Here is a 12,643-nt window from a genome sequence, read left to right on the forward strand (position 1 = left end):
GAAGAAACTTCCATTTTTTGTCATGAAGCAGCTGAGGCTTTGGCTGCAGACTTCACGTGTTCTAAGTAAACAGTTTCCAAGTTTGTGCAATCAGGTTACTTGGAACTACCCTTGGACGGCAAGGATTTAAAGAGGACTGATTCCTTAAAAGGGAGGGAATATACTGTACACTGAAGCTAAAAAGCCATTCTTTCTTGCGCTTTTCAAACGAACCCAAACTTCTGAAGTGGGATAAATACTGTCTGCAAGCCAGATTCACTGCTATATTTCCCTTCTTTAGACAATTACTTCAGTGAAATTACAGTAGTATAAAAGCACAGTGACCCAGCAAAGAATAAAGCTGTGTATTTTTAAACTCACACCATATGGTGCATAAAATGTTACGTGGTGAGCTTGCACAGCTTATGTCTGAGTAAAAGCATGCACCTGTCAATGCAAGAATAAAAATAACACAAAAAACTTTTCTGTGAATCATCAAAGAACAAATTATTACATGGCATTATGTCTCAGTTTATTATGAAATAAACAAGAAGGAACACATGCAGAAAGTTAAAGCTTTAAAAGAAATTTACCTGTGAGATCCTTTTCCCGAAATTGTATTATTGGGAGAACCATTGTATCCGCAAGCTGTTTTGCCAGTTCAGAATGAAGAATATTGAGCTGAAACAGAGAATACAGGGATGCGCTAAGACACAGTGCAAATAAAAAGGGTAACAGCACTCTGCAGCCTGCCATTTGTGCCCAGTAGACAAAACAAAGTGTAATGTATTTCATTGTACTTCAGCGCTTACAACAATTTTCTCAAGATTATTTTTTTTTTCAGCAGGGTAGCGTGGCCGAGCGGTCTAAGGCGCTGGATTAAGGCTCCAGTCTCTTCGGGGGCGTGGGTTCGAATCCCACCGCTGCCAGAAATGTTTTTAAGATGCAGAAACTAGCTCCAGACGCTGGAAAGCAGCTCTGTGGAGAGGGACCTGAGGGTTCTGGTCCAATGGCAAGTTGAACATGAGCCAACAGTGTGCCCTGGCAGCCTCGGGTGCACCAATGTTGGCACAGCATTGCCAGCTGGGCGAGGGAGGTGATTGTTCCGCTCTGCTCTGCACTGGTGCGGCCTCACCTGGAGCACTGTGTGCAGTTCTGGGAGGTGCAGGATAAAAAAGATTTAAGCTACTAGGGAGCCTCCACAAGAGGGCTACAGCGTTGGTGAAGGGTTTGAAGGGGAAGCTGTATGAGGAGCGGCTAAAGTCACTCAGTTTGTTCAGCCTGGCAAAGAGGAGACTGAGGGGAGACCTCATGGTGGCTACAGCTTCCTCACAAGGGGTGTAAAAGGGATAGATCCCAAACTCTTCTCTTTAGCAACCAATGACAAAACCAGAGGCAATGGCAGGAAGATGTGCCAGGGGAGGTCTAGGTTGGACATGAGGAAAAAATTCTTCACCCAGAGGGTGGTGGAGCACTGGATCAGGCTCCCCAGGTGTCACGGCCCCACGCTGGACAGTGTTGTAGAAGAGACTGGACACGCCCTCAGACACATGGTGTGAACTGTGGGGTTGTCATATGCAGGGACAGGAGTTGGACTCAATGATCCTTGTGAGTCCCTTCCAACTCAGGACATTCTACAATTTTTGTATAAGATAAGTGAGACAGATGGCCATTTTCCCCTAAATGTTTAATTCCTACCTAGTGTCACCCACAGATCCAAGAAGTTTTCAGTTCCCACATACTGAATTAGGGCAGTTCAATGGATCATTAATTCTAATGCTTAATCCAATAGGACTGAATCTATAATCAGTCTTTATTAACCAGTTTTTGTTAGTCTCTACACCACAGAGTTACAGTCCCACCACCAAGACTAGAATCTCTTTCCATTCATGAGCGTTACTCAGGACACAAACACAACAAGGAACAACTACAATGAAAGGTCCCATTCAAATATTTTACTTTCAGAGCAGTTTCCCATTCCTGTTTTTATAAGTGTTTCTTGAAAATTCAGCACATCGAGACATATTTTAAAGCACCGGTGTGACGCTGTGTAGGTTAAAGGCAGGGCTCTCATGTCAGCAGTGGCATGCCAAGAATGTCAGATGGGTTCAGGTAGGACAATTGTCAATCACGCTGCTAGAGCACTTACTACAAACCAGGACATGATATTCTGCCCACTTGCTCGCAGTATCCTGGAGGCCTCTGGGCAGGGTGTTGCAGGTGAGGATGAAGTCAGTTATTTCCCACTATATGATACAAAACTATCCAGAATAATTCAACGCCTGTAGAACAGACAACTGAGAAACGGGTACAGGGGTTGGCTAACACACAGAAAAGGAAGCTGAGGAATGGAGCAGGTTCTTGTGAAGTAAAATGTGACTGACAGAACTGACTAGAGAGGCTCTCAGCTTTCTGCTCCCAAATGGGATGGCTCTCTTGTGTTTGGGAAAGAGAAAGTTCTTGCTTCGATTTATTCATAGTTCACACAGACAAGCATAAGACTTGTGATAACAAACCCTCCTTTTAAGTACCCCCTGAGAGCACACATGCAGCACGAGAAGCCTAAGGAGAAAGGTAACCTTTAGGATTCCTCTTACTATATTGTTGGAGTTACCCATGGGCTCTAAAATTTTTAACTTATTTTTTGCCAGACAACCTTCCTATCTCCTCTCCAAACAGCAGACCTCTCTACAGCCTTCTGCCTTCTTAAAAGCTGAAAGTAGACTAACAAGAACAGCAACACTTTCTGATAGCACAGCACTGCTCACAACACAGTGATACGACAAATTATACTTCAGCAATAAGGCCCTAGATACTAAGATTATACTGAAACGTTATATGGACAGGTCTATCAAAAGCATTTAGAAAGAATTCCGGTACTCAGCAGCAACCTCCAGAGAGCAGAAGTGTTCAGAGCCCACAGCTGCCATCTGCAGGTATTTCTGCAGCCTCTCCCAGACATCTCTGGGTTCCGTGTGATCTCACAGCAACAGAACTGCAGCTTTACTCATTCACAGCTGCCATGCGTCCATCCCTGGCAAGTTTTGGCTCAAACTGCAGCGTTTAAAGCTCAAAACTGCAAACGGCGTTATTAAATGGAATTGAATTAGAAATGGCCCCAGCCTAAATGAAACACCTTGTTTCAGTCTCTTTTCTAATTCCCCTATTTAGGTATTTCAGCTTTGCTCTGAGGACAGCATGTGGGACAAAGCCACAGAAAGAGTTCTAACCATTACAAAATGGTGATATTATACTTCTTTTTCCCCCAATTAAATGATCCTATAAAACCCAGGCACCATCTAGCTTTCAGTAGAAAGGCTTGGAATAAAAAGGATGAAGACCAAAAGAAAAAACACCAATACTCTATATTGTAAAAATAGAATATTGGGAAATCAAGTTACCTCATCCACAACTTTTGAAAAGTAATGAAGGGTAGATATCACTTCTTCATCTCCTTTACCTAAGGCAAAATGCTGAAAATAGAAACACACATTTGGTCCATAAATCATTACAGGTGAATATAAAATACAATGTGTTTTACTACAAAGGTAATGAATGCTCCTACAAAATGCAATAAATGACAAAACTAAATGGAAAAACAGCAGCTCACTAATAGATACTCTTTTACCCTGCTCCTCTTGTTTTAAATTAATACATTTTGGGAAACATATAGTTAATGCTTATTATACTCATTTTAAAGTCATGGTCATACAATAGGAACAAACTGGTTTGGATCTTAATATATTTTTTAACTCACATTTTGCACCTTTTTTTTTAAAAAAAAAAAAAAAAAAAAAAGATTCTCAGAAGTTACCTAACGCCCTTGAACATCTGGGGAATTTTACAACAGCCTTCACATGAAATCAAGTAAAGCAAATGCCCTAAGCACTTCTGGAAACCACACTATTTACACAGACTTCTTTGCAAGTGCTGAGGCTGAAAAGAAATCAAAGGCATATGTTGAACATACCTGCTTTTCATAGGCAAGGAGCTGCTTCGAAAGCTGTTGTGTGGCAAGACACATTTCATTCTACAAACAAAAGTCACACATTAATAGAAATAATAAAGGTCTTGAGCTCTGCTGTTGCTACTTTGTTACCAGCTTCTTGACTGAATCTGCAAATACTTACACAAACATTCAGTTGTATGTGAACAACCAGTACCAAAATACATGCACAAACAAGCAGTAATAACAGGTACACTTCAGACCTAACCAACATAGAGTTTGTTTAATTACTTTGAATCGAGGGTAGGATTAAGGGTTTATTTTTGGGTTGGGTTCTGCCCCCCATATCTAATAACAAAATTAGAACAATCTCAAACATGTAAGATGTTGTATCAGCATAAGAATGTTTCATATTGGTTAATCATCTTTCCCCAAAACCTACAGCAAGAGAAAGAACCAGTAAATGTGACTTTATATAATGCATTCACCATCAGGGAATGTACTGATGCAATTACAGTGCTTTAAGTTGATACAGTAGTACAAAATGACACATAATTTTGTATTTTCACGCCTAAACTGGCCAACGAAAGTATACCCATCCTCAAAACGTGCTTATGCAAAGTAAGACTTGTAGGGAGGTTGCATAATGTTGCTTGACAGCTGGAAAAAAACAGACAAGTATTTGGATATGTCAATCTTTACTCAATGTATTCCTAACAAGAGTGAATCAACTCCTCTGTCCCTGATTCTTTAACAATGACTTAAAACTGAAATAAAATAAGAACTGGGATTAGATTAGATTAGATTAGATCTTTCTCTGCCTGAGTAATGCAGAAAACTAATCACTTTTCATTTAATTTCATTTTAAACTTTAACATAATCTATTCCTCTCTCTAAATATACAAGGCCATAGAGAGCTCAGAGCAACCTCTGAACTGCTTTAACAGCATCCTTTATGCCGGGGCTGGTACAGAAAACCATTAAAACTAGGACAGTTTGTGTTCTGCCTTGTCACCCTAAGCACGGCACAGTTAACTATCTGGGCCAGAGTTTCTGAAACACCCTTTACTTTGGCTTGGTGCCATTTCTGACACACTGCATTACAGTTCGCTGCTTCTGCACCACCCTGGCACGCCAGGGAGGAAGGTTAATATGGACACCAAGGCCCAAACATTTAGACAGAGCCTTAAGTGTGTCCAAGTGCTCAGAAAGAACAAAGAGATGTAGCCACAGCCTAGGTAACAGCAGCTGTATGTAAACATATGGCAGAAAAAGATGGGTGAGCTAATTCTGATCAACTGAAAACACTATGGTGATAATACTCACAGGTGGCTGGAGATGTGATCACAGAGGCCTTCCAAGGTACAAACAAGGACTGAGAACTGAGTTAATCTTGGTACAAACTTGGATCATGTGCACCCCATGACTATTTTCACCTCACAGTGATGGATTAGTCTTGTTTTTTATCTCAGACTGATTACTAATGAGCATTAATCTTTCATACAATAATAATGCCAAGGATTCATGTAAGATTTGCAGGTTGGTTATACAGATTGCGTAGCTTTTAATATGAAAAAGCTTAACACAAACTCTTAGCATTTAAGTACTTCCCAAGCTAGTGGACAGAAAAGGCTCATGTCTTATAATAAATTAACAAACTTTCTTAAGTGCTCACAGAAAGATAGAAATGAGGCTTAACTATCTGTCCCCTGGCTGTAAGAACACTGGAGAGCCTTTGTCACCTTCGAAGTGGGAGCTGACATGCAATGACTTGAGGACAGGAAGGATGAGACTCCTTGCATGTGGACTGATCACATTAAAAGGGTTTGTTCGTATGCATAAGAGTGGAGCCCAAGGATTAATTTAAGATTACAAAAAAGAAGCAGAGGTTCTCAGGCCTGGGATCTTTTTCATAAACACAACCTCAAAGACAGAGATGAGTAAGAACCACGAGAAGTCCAAGTCCTCACACAGCAAGTGTGATGCCATCTGTCAGTTGTACAGCTGGGTCAGGGTGAGAGAAATCTTTTGAAATAAACTGCGTGTTAGAAATACGCCTCTTTTTTCCCCCCTTTTTGTTCCAGTCCACTTACTCCTGCAAAGTCTGCAACTGTATGGTCTGTTTTGAATTTGGAAAATAAATGCTTGTGGCTTAAACCTGTTAACACTAAAAGAAACTTCAGAATAATAGGCTGAGACCAAAGGCATCTTATTCCTTTGTGTTAGCCACCCTCAAAGCTTCTATGAGTTTGGTTTTTAGACTAGCAGATCCTCAAATTTTCCCCCAACCCAATATCCAAAGTGTGACAAAGAGTATCATTACTCATCTGTGTGGGCCAGTTTGAGGATGGACCATGCAAAGAGGCGTATGGAGGAAACAACATCTGATGATCACCACTCCCCAGAAGCGGTCTCCAGTATGTGACAGAATAATTGGGGAATACATCAGCCCTGAGGGTCTCAAAGGGCTGTAAGTGAACAACACCATATCTAGTATATGATGAGGTGGCAATAGTCACACATAAAGCCCAAGCAGACAATCATGGCATGCTACTCCAGGTAGAGAACAAATGGATGAAAGGGTCTGACATAAAATTTACATTGGGATTTTGAGTTGATTTAGGGACAACAGTTCCACATATTACTGGTATCCCGTTGATGCCAGCAGGTCACATTTGTGATTTCTAGGATTGGTTCTTTGTGTCAAAACACCACAAACAAACTTGTTCCTCAATCCCTGCCCATGTGGAAGAGTTATCCTGGGTTCTTCATCCTCTCTCCCAACCTCAGCCAGACTTCATTCCCCTTAGAGGTACAAAATCAGTCATTGTATCACTAGGAGTAAAAAACCCAACCCATCAAACACACTCGCCCCCCCCCCCGCCCCCAACCAGATGTAAACAAATCAAATTAAGCTAACAAATTGAAACACAGTCACATTGCATAATAGGAAGCAGGCAAAGTGCTCTGCTGACCTAGTGGTAATACTGCATTGCTAAGCACACTAATCTGGGAAAGTTTGGTTTAATCCTCCTCCCATTTCTTCCTAATCAGCCTTCTCCCCCTCCTCCTCTGATCCTAATCGGTCTCAAGACTTACAAGTTATTTGCATTGCTTCAACTGACAGATCCACTAAATCCAGGGAAATTATTTTAACAGTTTTTAATCTATTTCCAAGACATTTTCCCATGGAATACAGAAACATTCGCTTCTTTTAGATAAAAGTGACTGAAATTCAGTATACCACACCAAAAGAAAAACTGCTACACAATCCTGACTGCCTGTTCCACACTCTTCCACATTACTTGGATGTTTCAGAATTCACCAAGTATTTCTGGAGTGGGAAAGCTATTGATGAGAGGATATATCAGGCAGAAACCAAATAAAACCCTCAACAGAAAACCAAGTATTCTAAATGAAAACAGAATTAACCAGTGCTTGGCCTCGCAAATACTAACACATTCATTTTCATGAGATGATTTTATTTAACAGGGAAAACATCACTGCAGCGTTAATATAAAGTATACTAGAAGGAAGGAAGAAAGAACTGTGTGCAAAGATATCAAGCAATCAGTTATGATTACAGATGTCCTGACTCCTCCTTCTTTTATAACCTTGGCTGGCATGTTAGGGCATGACAGCCTTAGGAATAGATTTTTATAAATTCACTAATACTCGTTCACACAGATAAGGTAATGGAAGTGGTGTCTTCAATCTAACATTAATCTACCAGAAATTAAAAAAAATCCAACAGATTATAAACCATTGTTTAATTCTCAAGTTATTTCAGTGTCTCACCCTGCCTTCAAATATGTCAGCAAAAAAGTGTCCAGCTGTTATTTTCTGATCTAGTGCCAGAGTAAAGGCATGTGATTTTTCTGGGTTGATTCCATCTTCTTCACTATCACCTTTATTCACCAGCCTGTTCATATCATAACAGAATATTATTTTTCTATAACCTGTTTGTAATAAAGTTTCCATGCTGTTAACCATTTACCAGTGACAGAGCCCATCCCTTTCTAGGTCTCCTTTATGTTTCCAAAATAAACTCTGAGGACTAATACATTGAAATCAGAAGATACTTCTATAGACAGTTGTCTAACAGACTCCAGATTTGAGGGCATGTAAAGGATTAAGTTGACCTATAAATTAACTTCTAAAGACAGAGAGCTATTCCAGCATGTTCAATTCCAATCCCAGTATAATGAAGCTTTCTGTAAAGCTACTTTCCCACTCCAGCTAAAGCTGGCATTTTTAAAACTCTGCAAGTAACCAGCACACAGAACTGCCAGAGGCTTCGTCATGTAAACCAGCAAGATACTGGTAAAGGTACTTATTCATGCACCCTGTATGTGCAGAATGACACATAATAAAATTTGGCTTACATTTGGGAAAGCTTAATGCCTCATAAATGAGAGAAACAAAAACAACAAACAGGTAGGTGGTTGAAGGACGAGATCCATGAGGCAATTGCAGCCTTCTCATCTTTTTAGAACTAGGGGACACATTTACCTTCAAAACCCGGCACAGCATTGAAAGAACTGGGTATTGAAACAACACTTCGGTGGCTGTCTACGTGCGCATGTCATCGTCTTGCAAAATAGAGTTTTCGCAAAATAGAGTTCTCCAGCAACGTAGTAAATGTGACAGTCCTACATGCTTAGGTTTGCATATTAAATAGCTTGGAAACATGAACGCAAGGGTGAGAGAAGCTAAGTCTCGCCAGGGGTGCCCAGGCTGCCCAGCACTTCACTAGATCAGGCTCACACGCAGCTTGTCCTGTTGCTGATAAACAGCATGGCATTCAGTCCTCACAAACGTGAGCAGTTCAGCAAAGGATCAGCTCATAGCTTCAAGAAACAGAAGTCGCTAGTCAAAACTCTGCTGTAAAACAGCAAAAGCAGCTGAAGTAGGATGGCTCGGTCAGTAGGGAATGAATCTCTCCAGTTTCTTGCAAAACAACTATCATCAGCAGGGCATCCATACATTGATGTCTTCTTGTAGTATTGACCTTTATTCTGGGCACAGTAACAACTCCAACTTCATAGGCAGCATTAAAAACAACTCCCACGGCTTTGTAAATATATTAATTCTCATGTGATGACGCTCTGCTTACCTCTGTTAGCAACACATGGTGAATATGCCTCAGGAAGTGCAAACTTACAATGAATATGGAAAAATACATGGTATTTCACAGCATTTGGAACTGACAACTTAATTTCTTCCAAGAATTTGTCCTATCTAATACTCTACTGAAGCTTCTCCATGTGGAAGTGAAAGTTTACAAAACACTAACTTAAACTGAATTGTTTCAAAACGTTTTGGGAAAAAATAAAAGTTTTATCATTTCAAAAGGCAATACAATTGCTCCCTCAGGCATGGAAAAAAAAAAAAAAGGCAATTAAAAGAAAATCTGTATCAGTGCTTACTTGTTAATTTGGCAAGAACTAATTTAAGAATTCTGAACACCTGAGGTTGGCTATGCAACATAATAAATACGAAAAACGGTGCATGCCCTACAGAGCCTGACACCTATCTACTGATCTACAGCCTGGTAAAGTCAATACATAGGAAGATGAAACAAACTGCACTGTTGAAAGATGCAGACATGAGGTGTCGTGAATTTGGAAAGAGAAATAACACTGGTATAAAGCACTACCTAAAACAGCCCTGGACAGATCCAAACTGTCCTGATACCCATGTAATGCTGTGCATCTAACCCAAGACTATTCCATAGCTGTCAAGAGTTTCCTTAGGAGTCTGGACATAAAAAGGCAGTGAGCCCGAGATTGTTGCTGCTTTGTCTGTGTGACTCTGGAATCACAAGACAAATGCTCACAGAGACACAGATGCTGAACAGAATTACACTTCACAATTCCCGTGCTGTTCTCTCTCTGGATGTACCGATAAAGGCAACATGGGTTTATTTTTATTCCTCTTCTGCTATCACTGCTCTTAGTAGCTAGACAGATTTGTCAGCAACAATGAGATGAAACGTCTTTCCAATGACAAAATACTGCATCTTACTTTCCTCTAACCTACTTAACTGTTTATCCCTTCTAATGGTCAGTAGAGACACAACAGTCTCCTGAGTTTCTAAATAGCATTTTCTTTCAAGTGAAGATCCCAGCTGAGCCATTTCTAATATTAGGATGAAGAGCTGGAGATGACAGTAAAGCCCTGAAAATAATTTGCTATGGCAGTGGGAAGTCAGGAATGTGAACTGGGCACATTTTGCTCATACACCATTGTAAGAGCCTCAGCATGCAACTTCAATAAATGAAGTTTTCTAACAATCTCTGCTTGCTGCATTACTTATTGCTCAGGTAATACCATGTCCAGAATAATGAACACAACATTCACAGAAATGAGAGAGCAGTAATGCCAGATGCAGCATCAGGGCTTGCTCACAATGAGGAAGAACTACAAGAACAAACTCTATTAAGGGAGATTTCCTCTATAAGACAACTAAGGTGGTAACTACTCCAGGGTACTAAAGCACAGATGGGAGAACTACAGCAGGAAGTACAATATGTACTCACACGGATGTGGTTTATTTGATGAAGAACTATAAAAATGCTTCACTATATTTACACACATGGGCTTGCCAGATCAACCAAACCTCACTCCTCAGGCACAACTCATAGATTTGATTCCTGAGACTTCTTAATCACACCATCATACAATGCATCTGCATTGCTGTCTCTTTTTCACTAAAGAGCTCCATGCGCAAAACAGTCACCACCACACCAGGTGTGGGTGCCCAAAGAGGTGAAAGCACTGTCCTGATCCTGCACAGCAACCAGGGGCTTATCACATACTGAGAGCCTCACACCCAAAAGCAACCTGGTAGCAATATCCAAGGGAATGGCAGGAAGATGTACCAGGGAAAGTTTGGGCTGGACATTAGGAAAAGGTTCTTCACCCAGAGGGTGGTGGAGCACTGGAACAGGCTCCCCAGGGAGGTGTCATGGCCCCAAGCTTGACAGCGTTCAAGAAGAGACTGGACAAGCCCTCAGACACATGGTGTGAACTGTGGGGCTGTCATATGCAGGGACAGGAATTGGACTTGATGATCATTGTGTGTCCCTATCAACTCAGGACATTCTGTGATTCTATGATATACCACCCAGCTACAGCATAGTGCTGTCGGCCCTTTCACATCAAGCTGCTCCAGGTGCCTGGACAGCGTTTCCAGTGCTACATCCTGCAACAGGACACTGCAGATCCTTTCTTGCCCTCCTGGGACAAAACCAGCTTCAAGTCACTTTAAAGGTCTGTCTACATTGTCTGCTGAAGCCCATCCCAATGAATGCGCCCGTCTCAAAACTGCCCTACTGTTGTTAGAAAAGTTAAAGGCATACAAAATGAAGTCTTGCTTGAATATATGTAAGTCTGTGAAGTTAGATCCCCAGCACCCAGCAGAAATCTGTAGCTTAGGAAGTGGGGGAGCGGGGCGGGTGGGGGGAGAGGAAATAAAAGGAATGCTTGAAAAGATTCCTATTTTCCTAAGTGTTTTTAAAAGCTCTGGGCAAATATTTCTCTTTCTCACATTCCTTTCAAAGACACTGATCCAAGTGTTTAGAGCAGTTCGAGCTGTCAATTTACAAACTTACTGCTGCTCTGCACACAAAGCCGTGTTTGGGGACAAAATACATGCATATATCCACACAGATAATTAACAAATTGCAGTTGGTACTAATTGCTGCTCCCCTGAGACTTTGCACTGCATTCAGAACCATCAACTATTGTTATTTGATCACGTACTACGATGGTTTGAATTACATGAAAAATAGAACCTTCATCACATAAAACACCAAACTTCTAATAAACTACTCCACAAAATCTTGAAAATGTAGTTAGAAGACTTGAGAAATTTTAAAGTTCAGAATGTAGTTAGAAAGAAAACAAGATTAATGTTTTTTAAACGGTCATAAATGTTTTGGGGGGGCATAAACCCTGATTTTTCAATACTCTGGAGCGGTACAACCCACTGCTGTTTTCCATGACTGCCATGACTGGAGTGATTTCAGCCATTTTTATGGCTGTGCAAACAGAACTTTTATCATCGCTTCAAAGTAGGTCAGTAACTGCAATTTCTATTTTACAGATAAGGAAATCAGAGCAGAGGACGACTATGACTTTGCCAAGACAAAAAAGTCAGGAAAATAAAAAGGCAAATTCAGAACGTGGCCTCACACTACTCTCAACTTTTACACTCTCTCTACTAAATCTTGATCCCTCTCAAAATGAAATAGGTTGGTAGCACTTCCTAACAACATATCAGCAAAAGCTTATTTTCTCTCAAGTTTTATTAGGCAGCAAAGAAATAATACACATATGATTTTTTAACTGTCCATTCATGTTTAGTGAGCACTTCAGCACCAGACGTCTCTTTCTATGCCAACTGCAATCATAAAGTTTTGTAATAAGGTGTGTGCCCCTCAGAAATTGAGGGCGAGTTCAGTCAGAAAGCGTCTTCCCTTGAAATATTCAGAAACAGCTCCTTAAAAGCATATATTGCTATTTCCAAAGCTCAGTATATTAGTCAGAAATCACTGTTAGCCTATAAAACACTATCAATCTATTGGAAATTAACCACCATACATAGCTGAATTAATATTCCCATTAATTTTTATTTAAAAAACAGAATTTTGCCCCAATTTTAACGTACTCCTTCAGGTCTCATACAAAAATATCAACACTTTAAAAAGTGTA

At 40.5% G+C, this 12,643-nt stretch overlaps 1 protein-coding gene and 1 non-coding gene across 4 annotated transcripts in view; one reads left to right on the forward strand and one right to left on the reverse strand.

The window, feature by feature from the left end:
• APPL2 (adaptor protein, phosphotyrosine interacting with PH domain and leucine zipper 2) overlaps positions 1 to 12,643 on the reverse strand; it is a 42,553-nt gene that overhangs the window by 22,755 nt on the left and 7,155 nt on the right. For all 3 annotated transcript variants that reach the window (XM_071798751.1, XM_071798745.1, XM_065839394.2), the window contains exons 3-5: positions 3,950 to 4,009; positions 3,381 to 3,452; positions 573 to 660 (exon numbers count right to left, since the gene is read on the reverse strand). In XM_071798751.1, coding sequence (XP_071654852.1) covers positions 573 to 660; positions 3,381 to 3,452; positions 3,950 to 4,009 — 220 coding nt within the window. The remainder of the gene's footprint in view (positions 1 to 572; positions 661 to 3,380; positions 3,453 to 3,949; positions 4,010 to 12,643) is intronic.
• On the forward strand, positions 827 to 908 carry TRNAL-AAG (transfer RNA leucine (anticodon AAG)). The gene has a single exon. It is a non-coding gene; the product is annotated as a tRNA-Leu (tRNA).

This window comes from Patagioenas fasciata, chromosome 1 (assembly GCF_037038585.1).
Source record: "Patagioenas fasciata isolate bPatFas1 chromosome 1, bPatFas1.hap1, whole genome shotgun sequence".
Taxonomy (NCBI): domain Eukaryota; kingdom Metazoa; phylum Chordata; class Aves; order Columbiformes; family Columbidae; genus Patagioenas; species Patagioenas fasciata.